We start from the raw sequence: 12,639 nt of genomic DNA, 5'->3' as shown, positions 1-12,639 counted from the left end.
GAGGCCCGTCACGGCCCGGTCATCGCACTCCTCAGCACGCTCATTAAACTTGCCACGGGCAAGGTGACATGCAGAAACAGCGACTACGACTTAGCGTCCGTCCAAACGCATTGAAGATTTCTTGAAAGAAATCGTTCCAGCACCTCAACTCGCTACCAACACTTGAGGCACTGTTAACCGAAGTGATTTGTCTCGGCATTTTAAGAGAGGCCAGCCACGCACATGAACTGCAACACAGCTACACACTGTACGAAAAAAGAGTTAACTTATCCACGACATGATGTGTCAATTTCAATTTATCTATCGCAGGGAAAAATAAATAATTCTTGGCACTTGGTAAAGTTCACAAATTATCGGATTTGTAGAACGCTTTTAAATCTCATATCCTACTGTCTTGAACATTACTACACCATATTTCCGCGTAATTCCTGACGGCATATTCTCTGCTACGTACAAATTATTTGTGTAGAGTTCATGCCACCTGTGATTAACGGAAACTCGCAATGCTTACTTCTGACTCACCCTGTATAATACCAACGACGGACTCGCTTAAAATCGTTAACTGAAATCATGACGCCGTTGTCGTTGCGCTGACCTCCGCCAACCTGACCATTTACGAATTTCATTTGGCTAGACCTACTTTCGTGAAATTTTGCGTATACATTATGCCACATTTGCCTATCAGAAGCACGCAAGATTTCACTTCGCACAAGCGGAAAATTCGACGATGCTGCTTCTTGTAGTCGTGAGGTGGAGCTAGGACCCCATCGGAATACCGTTGAAGCCGCGCTGCTGCCTTTAGTCACAAGTGTGATACGCAAAGCAAAATGGTCCTTCCGATACTTTTTTAAACGTTGGAAGACAATTTTAGTTGCTAGGGGCACGTGCCAATACAAAAATGTATTCCGAAAACAGGAACAAACGCTGGTGTCCACTACTTGCCTGGGCCAGTCCCGTCGTAGCTGAAGCCTTTGATGTAAATGTTGCTCTCGTCCACCGCGTACGCCGTCCCTTTGATCCTGTGGGCGTACTCCTGTAGCGTTCCTATCAGTTTTCCGTAGTACGGGGTCGCCGAATTGCGCGCACAGGAACCTGGAAGACAAATAAATGACTGCTCAGACACTTCGGCTCGTGGGATTTAACTGCATCAACTGCAGAGATTATCTAACTGAGTGGACACGGAGGAATCGACCGCGGACTTCCTCAATCACTGCCTAGAAGTGCGTCTCCTGATATCCGGTCATACGATCGAGATAACAAGTGCGCAAATAGATACGAAAAAGTACACATAAGCAAAATACGATGCAGCAGAACACATAGTGGATAGTGGAGAGGCGAGGTGAGTAACTGAGGCCAGTGCGGCGCTGACAGCTGCTTGCGAAATACAAGGGGACGGAATCAATTTGCTAAATGGTATTGCTGGTATGAAGGTGGGGTGAGGGGGTTGAGACGGTCTTTATCTTAAAGTAGAGGGCGGACAATCGTTTTGTGCTCCTGAGAACAAGAAGTCGCATCGAAACATCGCGTAATATTATGTACTCTTGAACGAGGCCTTCCATTCTTCGTGAGCCGTTGGCTTCCAGGCCCATTGCAGGAATGCCGCGAACTGGTATGCCATCACGACTACTGACAGGAGCTGCGTGGGTGCAGAGGAACAAAGTCTACACTCGCTGGAGTAGACAATGCTGAATGAGAGTACGTGCACGACCTACGCATAAAAAGAGGCCCCTTTCTCATTGCCCAAGTTTCTGATCGGAGTTTGATTAACCTCGGTCCTGTCACGGAGTTTATTCACGGGTCCTATTGGTTAAATACAGACCCTACTTTAGGCAAAACACAAAGTGCGTACAGTCTCAGAGAAACGAAAAATTAATTGCTACTTCAGTTTATTAAATTTCCTATATATTTACACTTATTTTTATTTGCATTTATTTAACACGGTCTAACAACTTACTAATTATTCCGATTTGAAGAAAACTATTTTCCTAACTCTCTGTGCTAGTGCTAACGTGGACTAACACTTACAGTGTTTCAGCTACCCCGTAATGTTTCCCCCGCTTTCATTATGAACTGAAACACGCATATGAACAGACCCCCCCCCCCTCCCCACCCACACAATCTGCTGACAGTGGGCGAGGCGCCTGGCACATAGGCTATCAGCCCATCCACAACAGTTCATAAAGTGAATTTAGTTTTAGCTGTAAAAAGCAGCAGGGAGACGCGTGGGTCTGACTCATTTAATGGGATGACTTGACTCGCAGCGCGCCACAGAGCGAGTGGGAGGAGGAGCTACCTGCTGCCAGTAGCTACTGCCAGGGAAGCCGAACGCGCGTGGGCTCTCACACAGCAGGGTCCTCCATCAGAAGCTGACGGCTGCTCAGCTAGTCAAAAAAAAATTATCCGCCTGTTATGGAACCTGAAGAGAACGCCAGACGAATCCAATCCAAAAATTCCCACTTTTTCCCTTTCAAGCACGCCTGTTCTTACGAGAGGCGTCTATATTCTCATTCGGCGTTCTTGACACAATTTTGCATTTTCTTCTGATCTCCACGTTCGCGCCACATCTCCGCCCACGCAATCCGTCCTCTTTGATTTCATCATCCTAATAACACGCAATTAAAGGCACACATTATCAAGTTTCCTCGTCATCCCGTCATTTCGTCCCTCTTCGGTCCGAATATTCCTCTCAGCACCCTGTTCTCGAACGCCTCCAAACCCTGGTCTACCCTCAACGCGCGAGAAGCGTCAAACGCACTAAACCACAGATAAAATTATATTTACGTATATTTTAGTATTTACCATTTTAGGTAGCAGACGGGAAGATTAAACATTTTTAACTGCAAGATAGTACGCATTACTCGAATTCATTCGCGGGGTTTTGCGAACAAGTTATTAAACTTCGGGTTCCTTAAAACCTGCCCTTCTATATTGACCAGCTAAGCAAGTACGAGCTCCTCAGAAATGACTCTGGTCCATCAAAATAGCTAGTGACAAAGCAGACTAAATCGTGGACCTTTCGCGAGCACTCCCTTGTCGACCTCCTCCCAACTACGCCTTACCTGCAAGGCGCCAGTGCTACATCCCGCCAAGCCAGTTGATGAGTTTCGATTTCCGTCAATTCTGCTGCTTAATACTCATTGCTTTGTGATAATCCACCCCATTCAACGCTGGGTTTTCTCTATTAACGAGGATCATGTTTGGGGAGGGAATCCACCCTAGCTTTTATACAGTATTTAGTCACCCTCATGAAACTCTTTCATCCCCTAGCCATTCGCTGCGCACACATGTCGGACTGAATGTAGACCGAGTACCAAAACAAGAAATAAAGCTGATGAGTCGTTCGTATTTAGACCGGGACAAGGGTGTTTGTCCGAGTTTCTGTGTGTCCCACGTCGATCTGGGGCACGCTCTACCATCTGTGGACTCCTTGGTCACCCGTCAGCATGATGTTACTCTGCACACAGACATTCATTACTCCCGAGGTCGTCAGCGTATTCTCGACAATGCAGGTCATATGACGTCAATAAATGAAGGCTACTGACTGGGAAAAATGTTCAATTAAACAGTGGCCGATTTAAAACGACTATCCGATCCAAAGCCAACGAACAAAAGAAAGTACTGTAACCTTAAGCACTGACCGACTGAAGCCGAAGACAGTCTAAACAATATTTAAGAATTCAGTCCGTACTGCAAAGAAAACACAACAATTCACCATTACAAAGATTAAATGGTTAACGCTGTTTAAGGAAATAATCGATGTTTACAGCGAGACAAAACGCACAATTACTGAACGTTAAAGCAGGTGGTACATACAAATCCCAGTGGGATTTAAAAGTTATAGGGCGTCGAATTTCAACGCTTGCCAGTTTTTTCTCGCCAACATTTCTCTGGATCAATCGACGCTCGTCTCGATCACCGTGTTTCTAGTGTAGGCAGGTAGGTAGTCGGTTGACTGAGTCCGCTCAGCTCCTGATTCGCTTCTCCTCCGCCTGTCCGTACGATCTCAATCGAGAGGACTTTAATATTCGGACGGCCAGACGCGATCAGTCAGCGCGTATCAGAGTTATCTCGTTGTTTTTATCTTGATTAATCTTCCTTCCGGCAGTGGAGACGCAATGCGAGGGTCCTCAGGGACGCTCGAACATCGATCCCGAGATTCATCTGTCTCTGCTCCATTACTTAGCAGAGGCGGATCCACCTTCTAGCCGCACTCCGAAACAAGCGAGGAACGACAGCAGTTGCAACTGAAAGCGAATGTCGTCATCCAGAGAAATAAGCTTTTGGTGAGATTTCAGGTTCACTGGGCAGAGGCGAGTCAGTCAGTTGCATCACGCTCCTCCCGCTTTGACCCCGGGAACAGAAAACATACGCACTGTTCACACGTTCTGCTCCATTTCCAGTGAACTGTACCGAGGTCTCTCTAAGCCATGACGTCACACAAACAGCAGCCGTCGACAAAGTATGTCAGTGTCTTAAGTGCATACGTACGTCGGCGATCCAGCTATGCCACTTGGGTGGATCGCTTCTGTTACGTTTTTCAACCTTGGCTGCTGTGTGCAGGCAACTTTCTCTTCAATTCCAATGGCCCTCACTCGTTGGCCTATTATCTCGCCGTCATGGTTTTACCGAAGGAGCTCAATGCAACCGAGCCCTTGAGAAATTAAGAGCACTGCCTTCAAGCGATCAAGCAATTCTCCGCCTTTTATGGAACCATAAGGTTCATGACCGTGTTCACAAGAACCTGTCAGCGGCCCTATCCTGAGCCAGATGAATTCAATCCACACCCTCTAACCCTTATTCACTAAGACGCATTTTAATATCAACCGTCCATCTACGCGTAGATCTTCCTAGTGGTTTCTTCACTTCAGACGTCCCCGCCAAAATTTTACATCTGTTTCCGATTTCCCCACTGCGGAGTCAAAATAAATGTCAGAATTGCAGACGGCTGACTCTCCGCTAACAACAGCACAAGTTAAATGCAAATCGAGGGTAAGTTTGTGGCGGTGTATGAGGGTAAAGTGAGTGACTACTGCGATGTTTCACGGAGCTCTTAAAAGCGGGGGGGGGGGGGGGGGCAGCATTAGCGGAATCAGCAGAAAACCGTTTCTTGATTTATCGATTTTATTCTATAACCCTCTTCCCCTCAAGTCCCCCACCCCCACTCGCAGTGTTTCACATTCATTGCCTTTTCCCCCTGAATCCCTTCCGTTTTGTCTTCATCCCCCGCTTCTTTTGTCTCCTTCTTCATCATCCACTCTCACACTTCCTTCTCATTTCCGTGCACTTGTTAGATCCGTTCTAATTACACGGACTCGCGTTATTCAAAAGCGTCAAATGAAACGACGTTCCTGCCTCAGCGCTGGATCACGTGTTTTCCGTGGGTTTTTTAATTTATTTTTTTACTTTATTTATTAAACGCCTTGCTAACTCCACACGCCGAGACCATTCAGGCGCCTAGCAATTGCTTATCCTGCACGCATTCTGAAGGTTCATCGCCGTACTCACAAAACTCCGCTACCGGACCGCGAATCCACTCCACGTCCCCTCACGCCACATTTCGTCAAGATCCGTCTCAACATTGGTAGGAACTCTCTTGAGCACAGCAAAATCCACGCTGTTTCGTTGCCACAGAGGCGGTAAGATCTCGATTCGAATCTCGGTCAGTCCATTGCCGCTTTCTAAAGACGCAGTGCAGAACGGATTCGTGTCGGCGTCGCTGAACATTTAATGTCGATGTTTCAACTGCGTAAGCTCATGCAACATCGACTATGTGGTAGGTCCACGTATTATCTTGGGAGTTACTGATGAAAATCGTAGCTAGAGATTTTTCTGGTCAGTTTTTGAACGAAATTCTCGGAAACGCTCTGTATGAAAGGCGAACGCCGACGGAGCTGCTCCCTTCACCCCTTTATTAGCGTCAACAGTTCCCTGTCGTACGCTCGCAGACAGCATTACGACATCCACTGCGAAACAGATGAAGCACGGAGCCAGCGATGCCACTTACTGTAATGGAGTTGAACGCGAGAGACACGGGAAGAAAGCGCGGAGGCAAGATGATCTTCCTACTTCCTCAATTCTCTTCTTTATTTTATTTTATTTAACAGTCCCGTTGGGGGTGTCGAGCACACGGAGGGTTGCAGGACGTGAGAGGGGGATATTTATTGTGTGTCTACAGGGGGGAGGGGCAGTCTTCACCATCTAATGGAGGGGGGAATTTAAGCACAAAGCGATGCAAAGTTGTTATCGAAAACAGTGGGCCGTCTTCAGCAAACGAATTTAGGCGTGGGAACACAACTGATACACGAACTTTCAAACGCAGCGATCGGAATAAAAGCGCACTAAAGCCGAAGTTCACCTGGCTGTAATCTCCAAGTGGCAGCTGAAGGGAGGAGGAGGCCACGCCGTGTCCCTTCCGACGAAGAAGTCCAGGCCGAGGTCTCTCTTGACGTCAAAAGCAAAGGTCCACACACTTTAAACTAAGGTCTGAACCGACTGTTCAAAAGAACATGCCCGCCTTTTTCAATGCCTCCCCCTGCGGGTGCGCTGAACAGCCACACAGTACGGTGATACGAGTTGCATAAGGTGCGCGGCGTTGGCCGCATGTTATCCAGGTTGTAAGGCTGGCAGACCTGCTCAGCATTTGGGAGATCCAAGGTTCAATTCTCCATGCAAATGCGATACATTCTTAACTTTTCTGTGTTCCTTGCGGTGTATTCAACGACGCTGTCAGCATCTCAGCCCGAATATCGTCAGATTATACGATGAATAATGAATTGGAAGGGATACTGAAGGAAGCAGTCGCGGCCTAATTTAAAGCACCATCCCAGTATTTATCTGGCCGTGGACCTCTTCAGGAGATGATAGTCGCTCATCAGCTCGTGAAGAAATTCCCCCCTCCCGACTTTTATCCAAGCTGAAAATTATGTGCCGTGTTCACAAGAGCCCGTCGCCTGTCGCTATCCGCAGCCAGATTAATCCAATTCACATCCTCCAACAATATTATCTTAACATAAATTTTAATATTATCCTCCTGTTTACGCTTAGCCTTTCCGAGTGGTCGCTTCCTTTCAGGCTTTACATTACGTATGTAATTCAATACTGTTATTGTCTTATGTCTAGTTAGTATTAATTTTTAAGTTATGTACTTTAGGTTATATGTTTTTGTAATCTTATGAGTTGTTTTATTTTGAGTGTGGTGTGTTGTTTTGTTGTGTCTTATTGTAGGACCACTGCCACCGGGTAAAAACCCATTTGCAGTCAATAATAAATAATAATAATAAGTTTGTACGCATTTCTGATCTCAGAAAGCTTTGGGTAAATAAACTAAGAAACAAACAAACAAACAAACAAACACAAGTAGCAGATGATGCTGAGGTTTATTTGCATTCCGCTAGCTACTTCATGCAAAGAGATGAGGTCTGCGTGAGATGTGACAGCTGTCTCCGTACAACATCTTCAAGTGGCGTTTCAGAGAGAGGATCCAAGCGAACAGATGAAGATCGCGGTAAACAAGACGACGCGACGGTTCACAGTTCGATGGCCCCCCAGGACTGGAGGGTTACACGGACTCCGCTGAGTTTTCGCTTTACGTCGCAGGGAAATTTTTCTTTCTCCGTAAGCAAAGCTGTCCCACTATACACCATGTAGGCGCTTGGGGGGGGGGGGTGAAAATTCTCTGCCTCCGTCGGGGTTCGAACCCCGGTCGTCCATTCCGTAGCCAATCACTGTACTGACTGAGGTAATCCGGCTCCCTATAAAGAGGAGCTGTGAATTAAAATTTAAATGTTGTATTTAATTTTACTGAAAGTACTCCCACTGAAATATGTCATTATAAATGGAGAAAAAATAATCAGAATTTAATTTGGATTGCAATAAAATGACGGTGAAGATGGAACAGCTAAGTCGGTTCTGCGCCCCTGGGAGACCACACTTCATCTAGAAACATCGAAATTCTGAGGCCCTAAAACACAGACGCGGTTTTGGTGATACGCCCCTCGCACGAAGAAGATGCACAATTACGGTGATAAACCGGTGATCAGCGTCACTGATCTCCCTACAGAGTCGCACGCCGAGGAGATAAACACGCGATCCCGGTGAGGGAGCATCAGGCAGTCCGCCGGGATTATCCGACAATTTGCGGGGGATACACTTGGCGATTGTTTCTCCTCTCCAGGACAAAGAACCGCAAATCCCCCCGTGAGCGGGAGAGTCCCAGAGAACGACGCAGCTCGGACAGACAGTCGGGTATCAGGACAAGGGACCAGGGCAGGGAAATCCCCTCTTATAATTCACTTCCTTCTTTCCTTATTCACGGCATCGCGACGTCTCGACGCTAACATCTGTTTCACACATTAACAGATTTTTGCGAAACTTGGTACCAGTATTACGTCACTATAGCCCAGCCCAAGTTACTTACCATCGATATCACACGAGATTGACGTGAAATCAGCGCCGCTTGGCGTCGGATCCTGAAACACTGCGCTGTATCGCATCTTTGAAAAACACGAATAACTTACTAACGCCATCTTTTTGTAAAACGTATGAGATGCCAAGCAGAGCACCAGCGGTGTCCCTAAGAATATGCACAGTTTCTCGAGAGGTTTTCTTTAAACGCGCGTTCCTCGACTTCACTTGTCTCCATCCTGACAACGCAGGCGCCTTTTGACGTGGGACTCCATGCAATCTGTTTCGTAATGATCAGTCCGAAATCTGAGAGCGTCTAATGGCAAATGACTGGTTGCCGCGACCACGCATGTAAGTTTCAGCTTCGGAAACAGGGGAGATATCATTATTCATTTATTAATAATGGTATCTATGGAGACGGGGGTAGCTCAGGGATTAGGGGAGGCGTCCCAATTGGATGCATGGGGATCCATGTAACAACTTCATTTCTGTACCGAGGACGAGCCATGAATCCAGCATTAAGCGTTAACGCACAACCTGTTGTCCCCCCCCCCCCCCGCCCCCACGACGCGTATTCCGGGTTATTACGGAGCGCCGTCCTCCTGGTGGGGCCCGACCCAACGCACGTTCTACAAGCAGCGTCACATAACCTTCAGGGGTCCACGCTTTTATCGATTTGGGCTGCTGACGGGGCGGAATTTGTGTCGTGCTAAACGAGACAATTTCAAAGAGTCGTGGTCTATTTCAAGGTCTTGTCCTTCGGTCAGAGCAGCTGGGGTCACTTTCACGGCGGCAGTCTCGATACTGAGCAACAAGCAGCGCCTCATGATGGGCGAAACACGTAGACCGCATGGTCAAAATGCACGCTGACGTTGGGTTACAACGCCTAGAAGCAGGGCACAGACTGACAAATCAAGAAGAGACGAAATTAAGGAAACTCTTGCTAACAAGCAGCTCGGATGGCTTTGTATTCCTGGCCACTGTTTAAAACATCAACATCCAAAGTTGCCTGTTGTTCTGTATGGGTACGAAACTTGGTGACGTCTTTGGATAAGAGGAAGAATACGGACTGAGGGTGTCAGAAAGCAGGGTGCTGAGGAAGAGAATATTTGGACTTAAGAGGGGTGAAGTGACATGAGACTGGAAAAAAACTACATAATGAGGAACTTCATAGATTGCACTTTTCACCAGACGTTATCAGGAGATAAAATCAAGGCGGTTGAGATGGACTGGGCATGTAGAGACTAAGTGTATGCACAATTTCAGTCGGACAAACTCACTTGCGAGACATGTACATGGGAGACTACCATAAAAACGAAGCTAAAGGTACAGGGTGTTGGGGCACAGACGAGATTCCACTGGTCAAGAACATGATCCAGGAACAGGCTTTTGTGAACACGGCAATAAACATCTCGGTCTCACAAAAATCGAGGAATTTCTCGGAACCGCTGAAGGAGGCGTCGTAATTGGGCTAACTAATTGCCTCATTCTTTGTCACTGCTTCTCGTTATCTTTTCTATGCCCCCCCCCCCCCCCCCCCCGGGCAAGCGGTCCCCCCAGCCACTGTGCTGTTAAGAGAGAGCGCAGTTTTCACTGACTTCCTTCGCCGCATGATATGACATGGCTGATGAAATCATGGCGAAAACGGTGCAGGTACCGTCATAACATTTCCTGATTTCATGTTCATGCAGACACCACGTGATCGAATTGTATGCTGCCGAGCCCTTCAAGGGCATAGCACGTTGTAACGTATTCCTCAAAACGGCTTTCACAAGATCGGTTTACAAGGCATTTCCTCGTCAAAATTCTGCACACAATCCCTGCCTCCCTCAGCCTCCTGGATTCCGCCACCGTAATAGTAACGGGCGACACAGACTGACATTCGTTAAAAGCAGCGCGCAAAGTCTCGCATCTCCGCCATGTTTATAAACGGAAGTAAATGTTTTATGCAGAACCTGTACGCGGCTTGGCGTCCGAAACCAATGCCAAGTCTGACGAGAATCTGTCAGACGCTACAGCAGGTAGTAACAGGGACACGAACAGACGTCGGTGACGTAAAAGAGTAATGCAACAAATTACAAGATAAATAAACTGCTAATTGCGTTCACAGCAAGTGGGCACTGAGACAGCTGAACTCTTCACCGCAATGCATCGACACAAAGGCGGCTGAAAGACGTCAAATGCGAAAGGTCGCATTTCGAAAGTAGGTCATCCACAGTCCAAAACTCAATCGCTCGCCCTGCTATTGCAATAGTCAAAACTAATTGGTCTCGGAGACGCGTACTTATTCCATGAACACGACGCCATGATTAGACTTAACACGTTACTTAATTTTCAACGCGTCATAAGCAATATTTAAAACGTACTTTATGAGAGAAAAGCATTGTGGGTACAGCACGAGAGACAGCCTGCAATGTCTGCAAACACAACAACCTCGTTCCGGCTACTTGCATAATTTAAGGAAACATTAGCTGAATTTAGTTATAACAAGCAAAGTTGGTAATACTGCTGGGGTTTCGCACGGTACAAGAATCTAGGTTAATTGTGAGACATAATGTAACTGTGTATCATTAGCACACATCTGAGAAACTGCAGTCTTCAACCAAACGAGCACCGTTCTCCAGCAAGAGGAATACAAGCAGACGCCAATAGCTATTTAGAGACTTATAAAAACTAAAGGATTCTGTTATGAGAAACTTCTGACACACTTCGGCAGTATCTTTGTCATTCATAAAACTTACCAGCGTATTTTCAGTATGTCTCAGCTAAAGCTCTGATTTCGGGTTCTCAAGGCGACAACCGACGTTTCAGAAGAACCTACGTCTAATACCTCCAAAATCCGAGTGCTGACATCACCCTAATGACGGAGGATCCACTAGATACCTTCGTTAGTTGATGAAGCGTGCAGTAATAATGATCGTGCGGCTTCCGTTCCCCTTGAGACAACATCAAGACCAATCCAAATACAGAAGTTCATCAGCTCTGGACTACCCTTCATCCCTCTGTCTCATCGCATTAAGCTGCAGGCGAGGGTGGCCACCCTCGCCTATCAATATCGCGTGGTACAGGCCGCGATCGAGAAGCCACCCCCGAGCGACAGGCTGAAGGCGAAACACCGCCTGTTGCAAGGCTTGCGTTCGCGTCATTTGCAAAGACATCTCTTTTCGTGGTGGAGGATGTGGGAACTCGAAACCGCTCAAAATAACGACTAGCAAACGTAGCTGTTAGCGAACCAGTGTCGTATTCGGGAGGTCCCGATCTCAAACTTCACCTCTGAAGAAGGACATCCCGATATCAGCCGTGGATTTCCTCAGAACTTCGATGGCATGCCCGGGATAGTGACATGATATAGACCACCGGCCCTCTCCAAGTCATCGTTCACCGCATTCCTCCGCGGTCAGTTCTGTGACCGCGGTCGGCGAGTCAACGACCGCTTCTGGGAACCGACGAGATCGTCTCTGTAATTGCCGAGTGTTCCGCCAGGATGCACACACAACTCCACGTTACAGACTCGATGAAGCTCCAAAATCTGCTCCTCGCATCAGACCTCATTATTTGTTTACTCACTGCATTCAGAAATCTTCTGCTTACCGATACAAGCGGCATTAGGGGTACCACACAAAATGGCAAGCTCTACACACCCTCACTACTTGACGGCTGCCGAATGGTTGCAGCACACAACAGCTTTGCAGTTTCAGGGGTCGAATCTCGGCCCGTATATCCGTTACCATGAATGAGACATTTCGTGATTTTTCTAAGCCCCTCCAGGCAACGCCTTAAAACACGCCAAGATAAATTTCCTCCACATCCCTTTGAAGCCACTCGAGTCTACAAGAGCCAGTCTTGGCACTTGGAAGGTCGTTAAATTTTCATATCTTTGCTGATAGAGACTGTTAGCTTTCGTCTGCAGCCGAACGAACTACAAATGGCTTCACTACCTTATGGGGCGGTATGTAATTGGCACTCTCCATCACGTATTATTAGCACGGCGAAATTGGCGGAGCATGTAGCACGGGTGGGAGAGATGAGAAACCCAAGGGTGGGTTTCACTGAAGACCACAATCAACGAAACAAAATCTAAATCGGGCAAGTGTTCCGCGAGTTCGTATCGGAGAACTAAAATTGCCTATAAGCGTCTTCAGTTCTTGTACAAATTTGATGACAGGAGATAGATTTCCCTTGTCCAGCAGCCGTACCAACTCACTCTCTGCTGGCAATTTTACAGCTGCTGCAACT

At 47.2% G+C, this 12,639-nt stretch overlaps 1 protein-coding gene across 3 annotated transcripts in view; it reads right to left on the bottom strand.

The window, feature by feature from the left end:
• LOC110826707 (protein Skeletor, isoforms B/C) overlaps positions 1-12,639 on the bottom strand; it is a 66,444-nt gene that overhangs the window by 38,593 nt on the left and 15,212 nt on the right. For all 3 annotated transcript variants that reach the window (XR_015537422.1, XR_015537423.1, XM_022057583.2), the window contains exon 2: positions 943-1,092. Coding sequence is in view for 1 of the 3 variants with exons in the window: in XM_022057583.2 (XP_021913275.1) it covers positions 943-1,092 (150 nt within the window). In the remaining 2 variants the exon portion in view is untranslated. The remainder of the gene's footprint in view (positions 1-942; positions 1,093-12,639) is intronic.

Source organism: Zootermopsis nevadensis, unplaced genomic scaffold (assembly GCF_977971745.1).
Source record: "Zootermopsis nevadensis isolate Lab colony 2312 unplaced genomic scaffold, Znev_1.0 Znev_ptg000028l, whole genome shotgun sequence".
NCBI lineage: Eukaryota > Metazoa > Arthropoda > Insecta > Blattodea > Termopsidae > Zootermopsis > Zootermopsis nevadensis.
The sequence above is the reverse complement of the archived record's forward strand: the minus strand, read 5'-3'. Positions and strand labels throughout refer to the sequence as shown.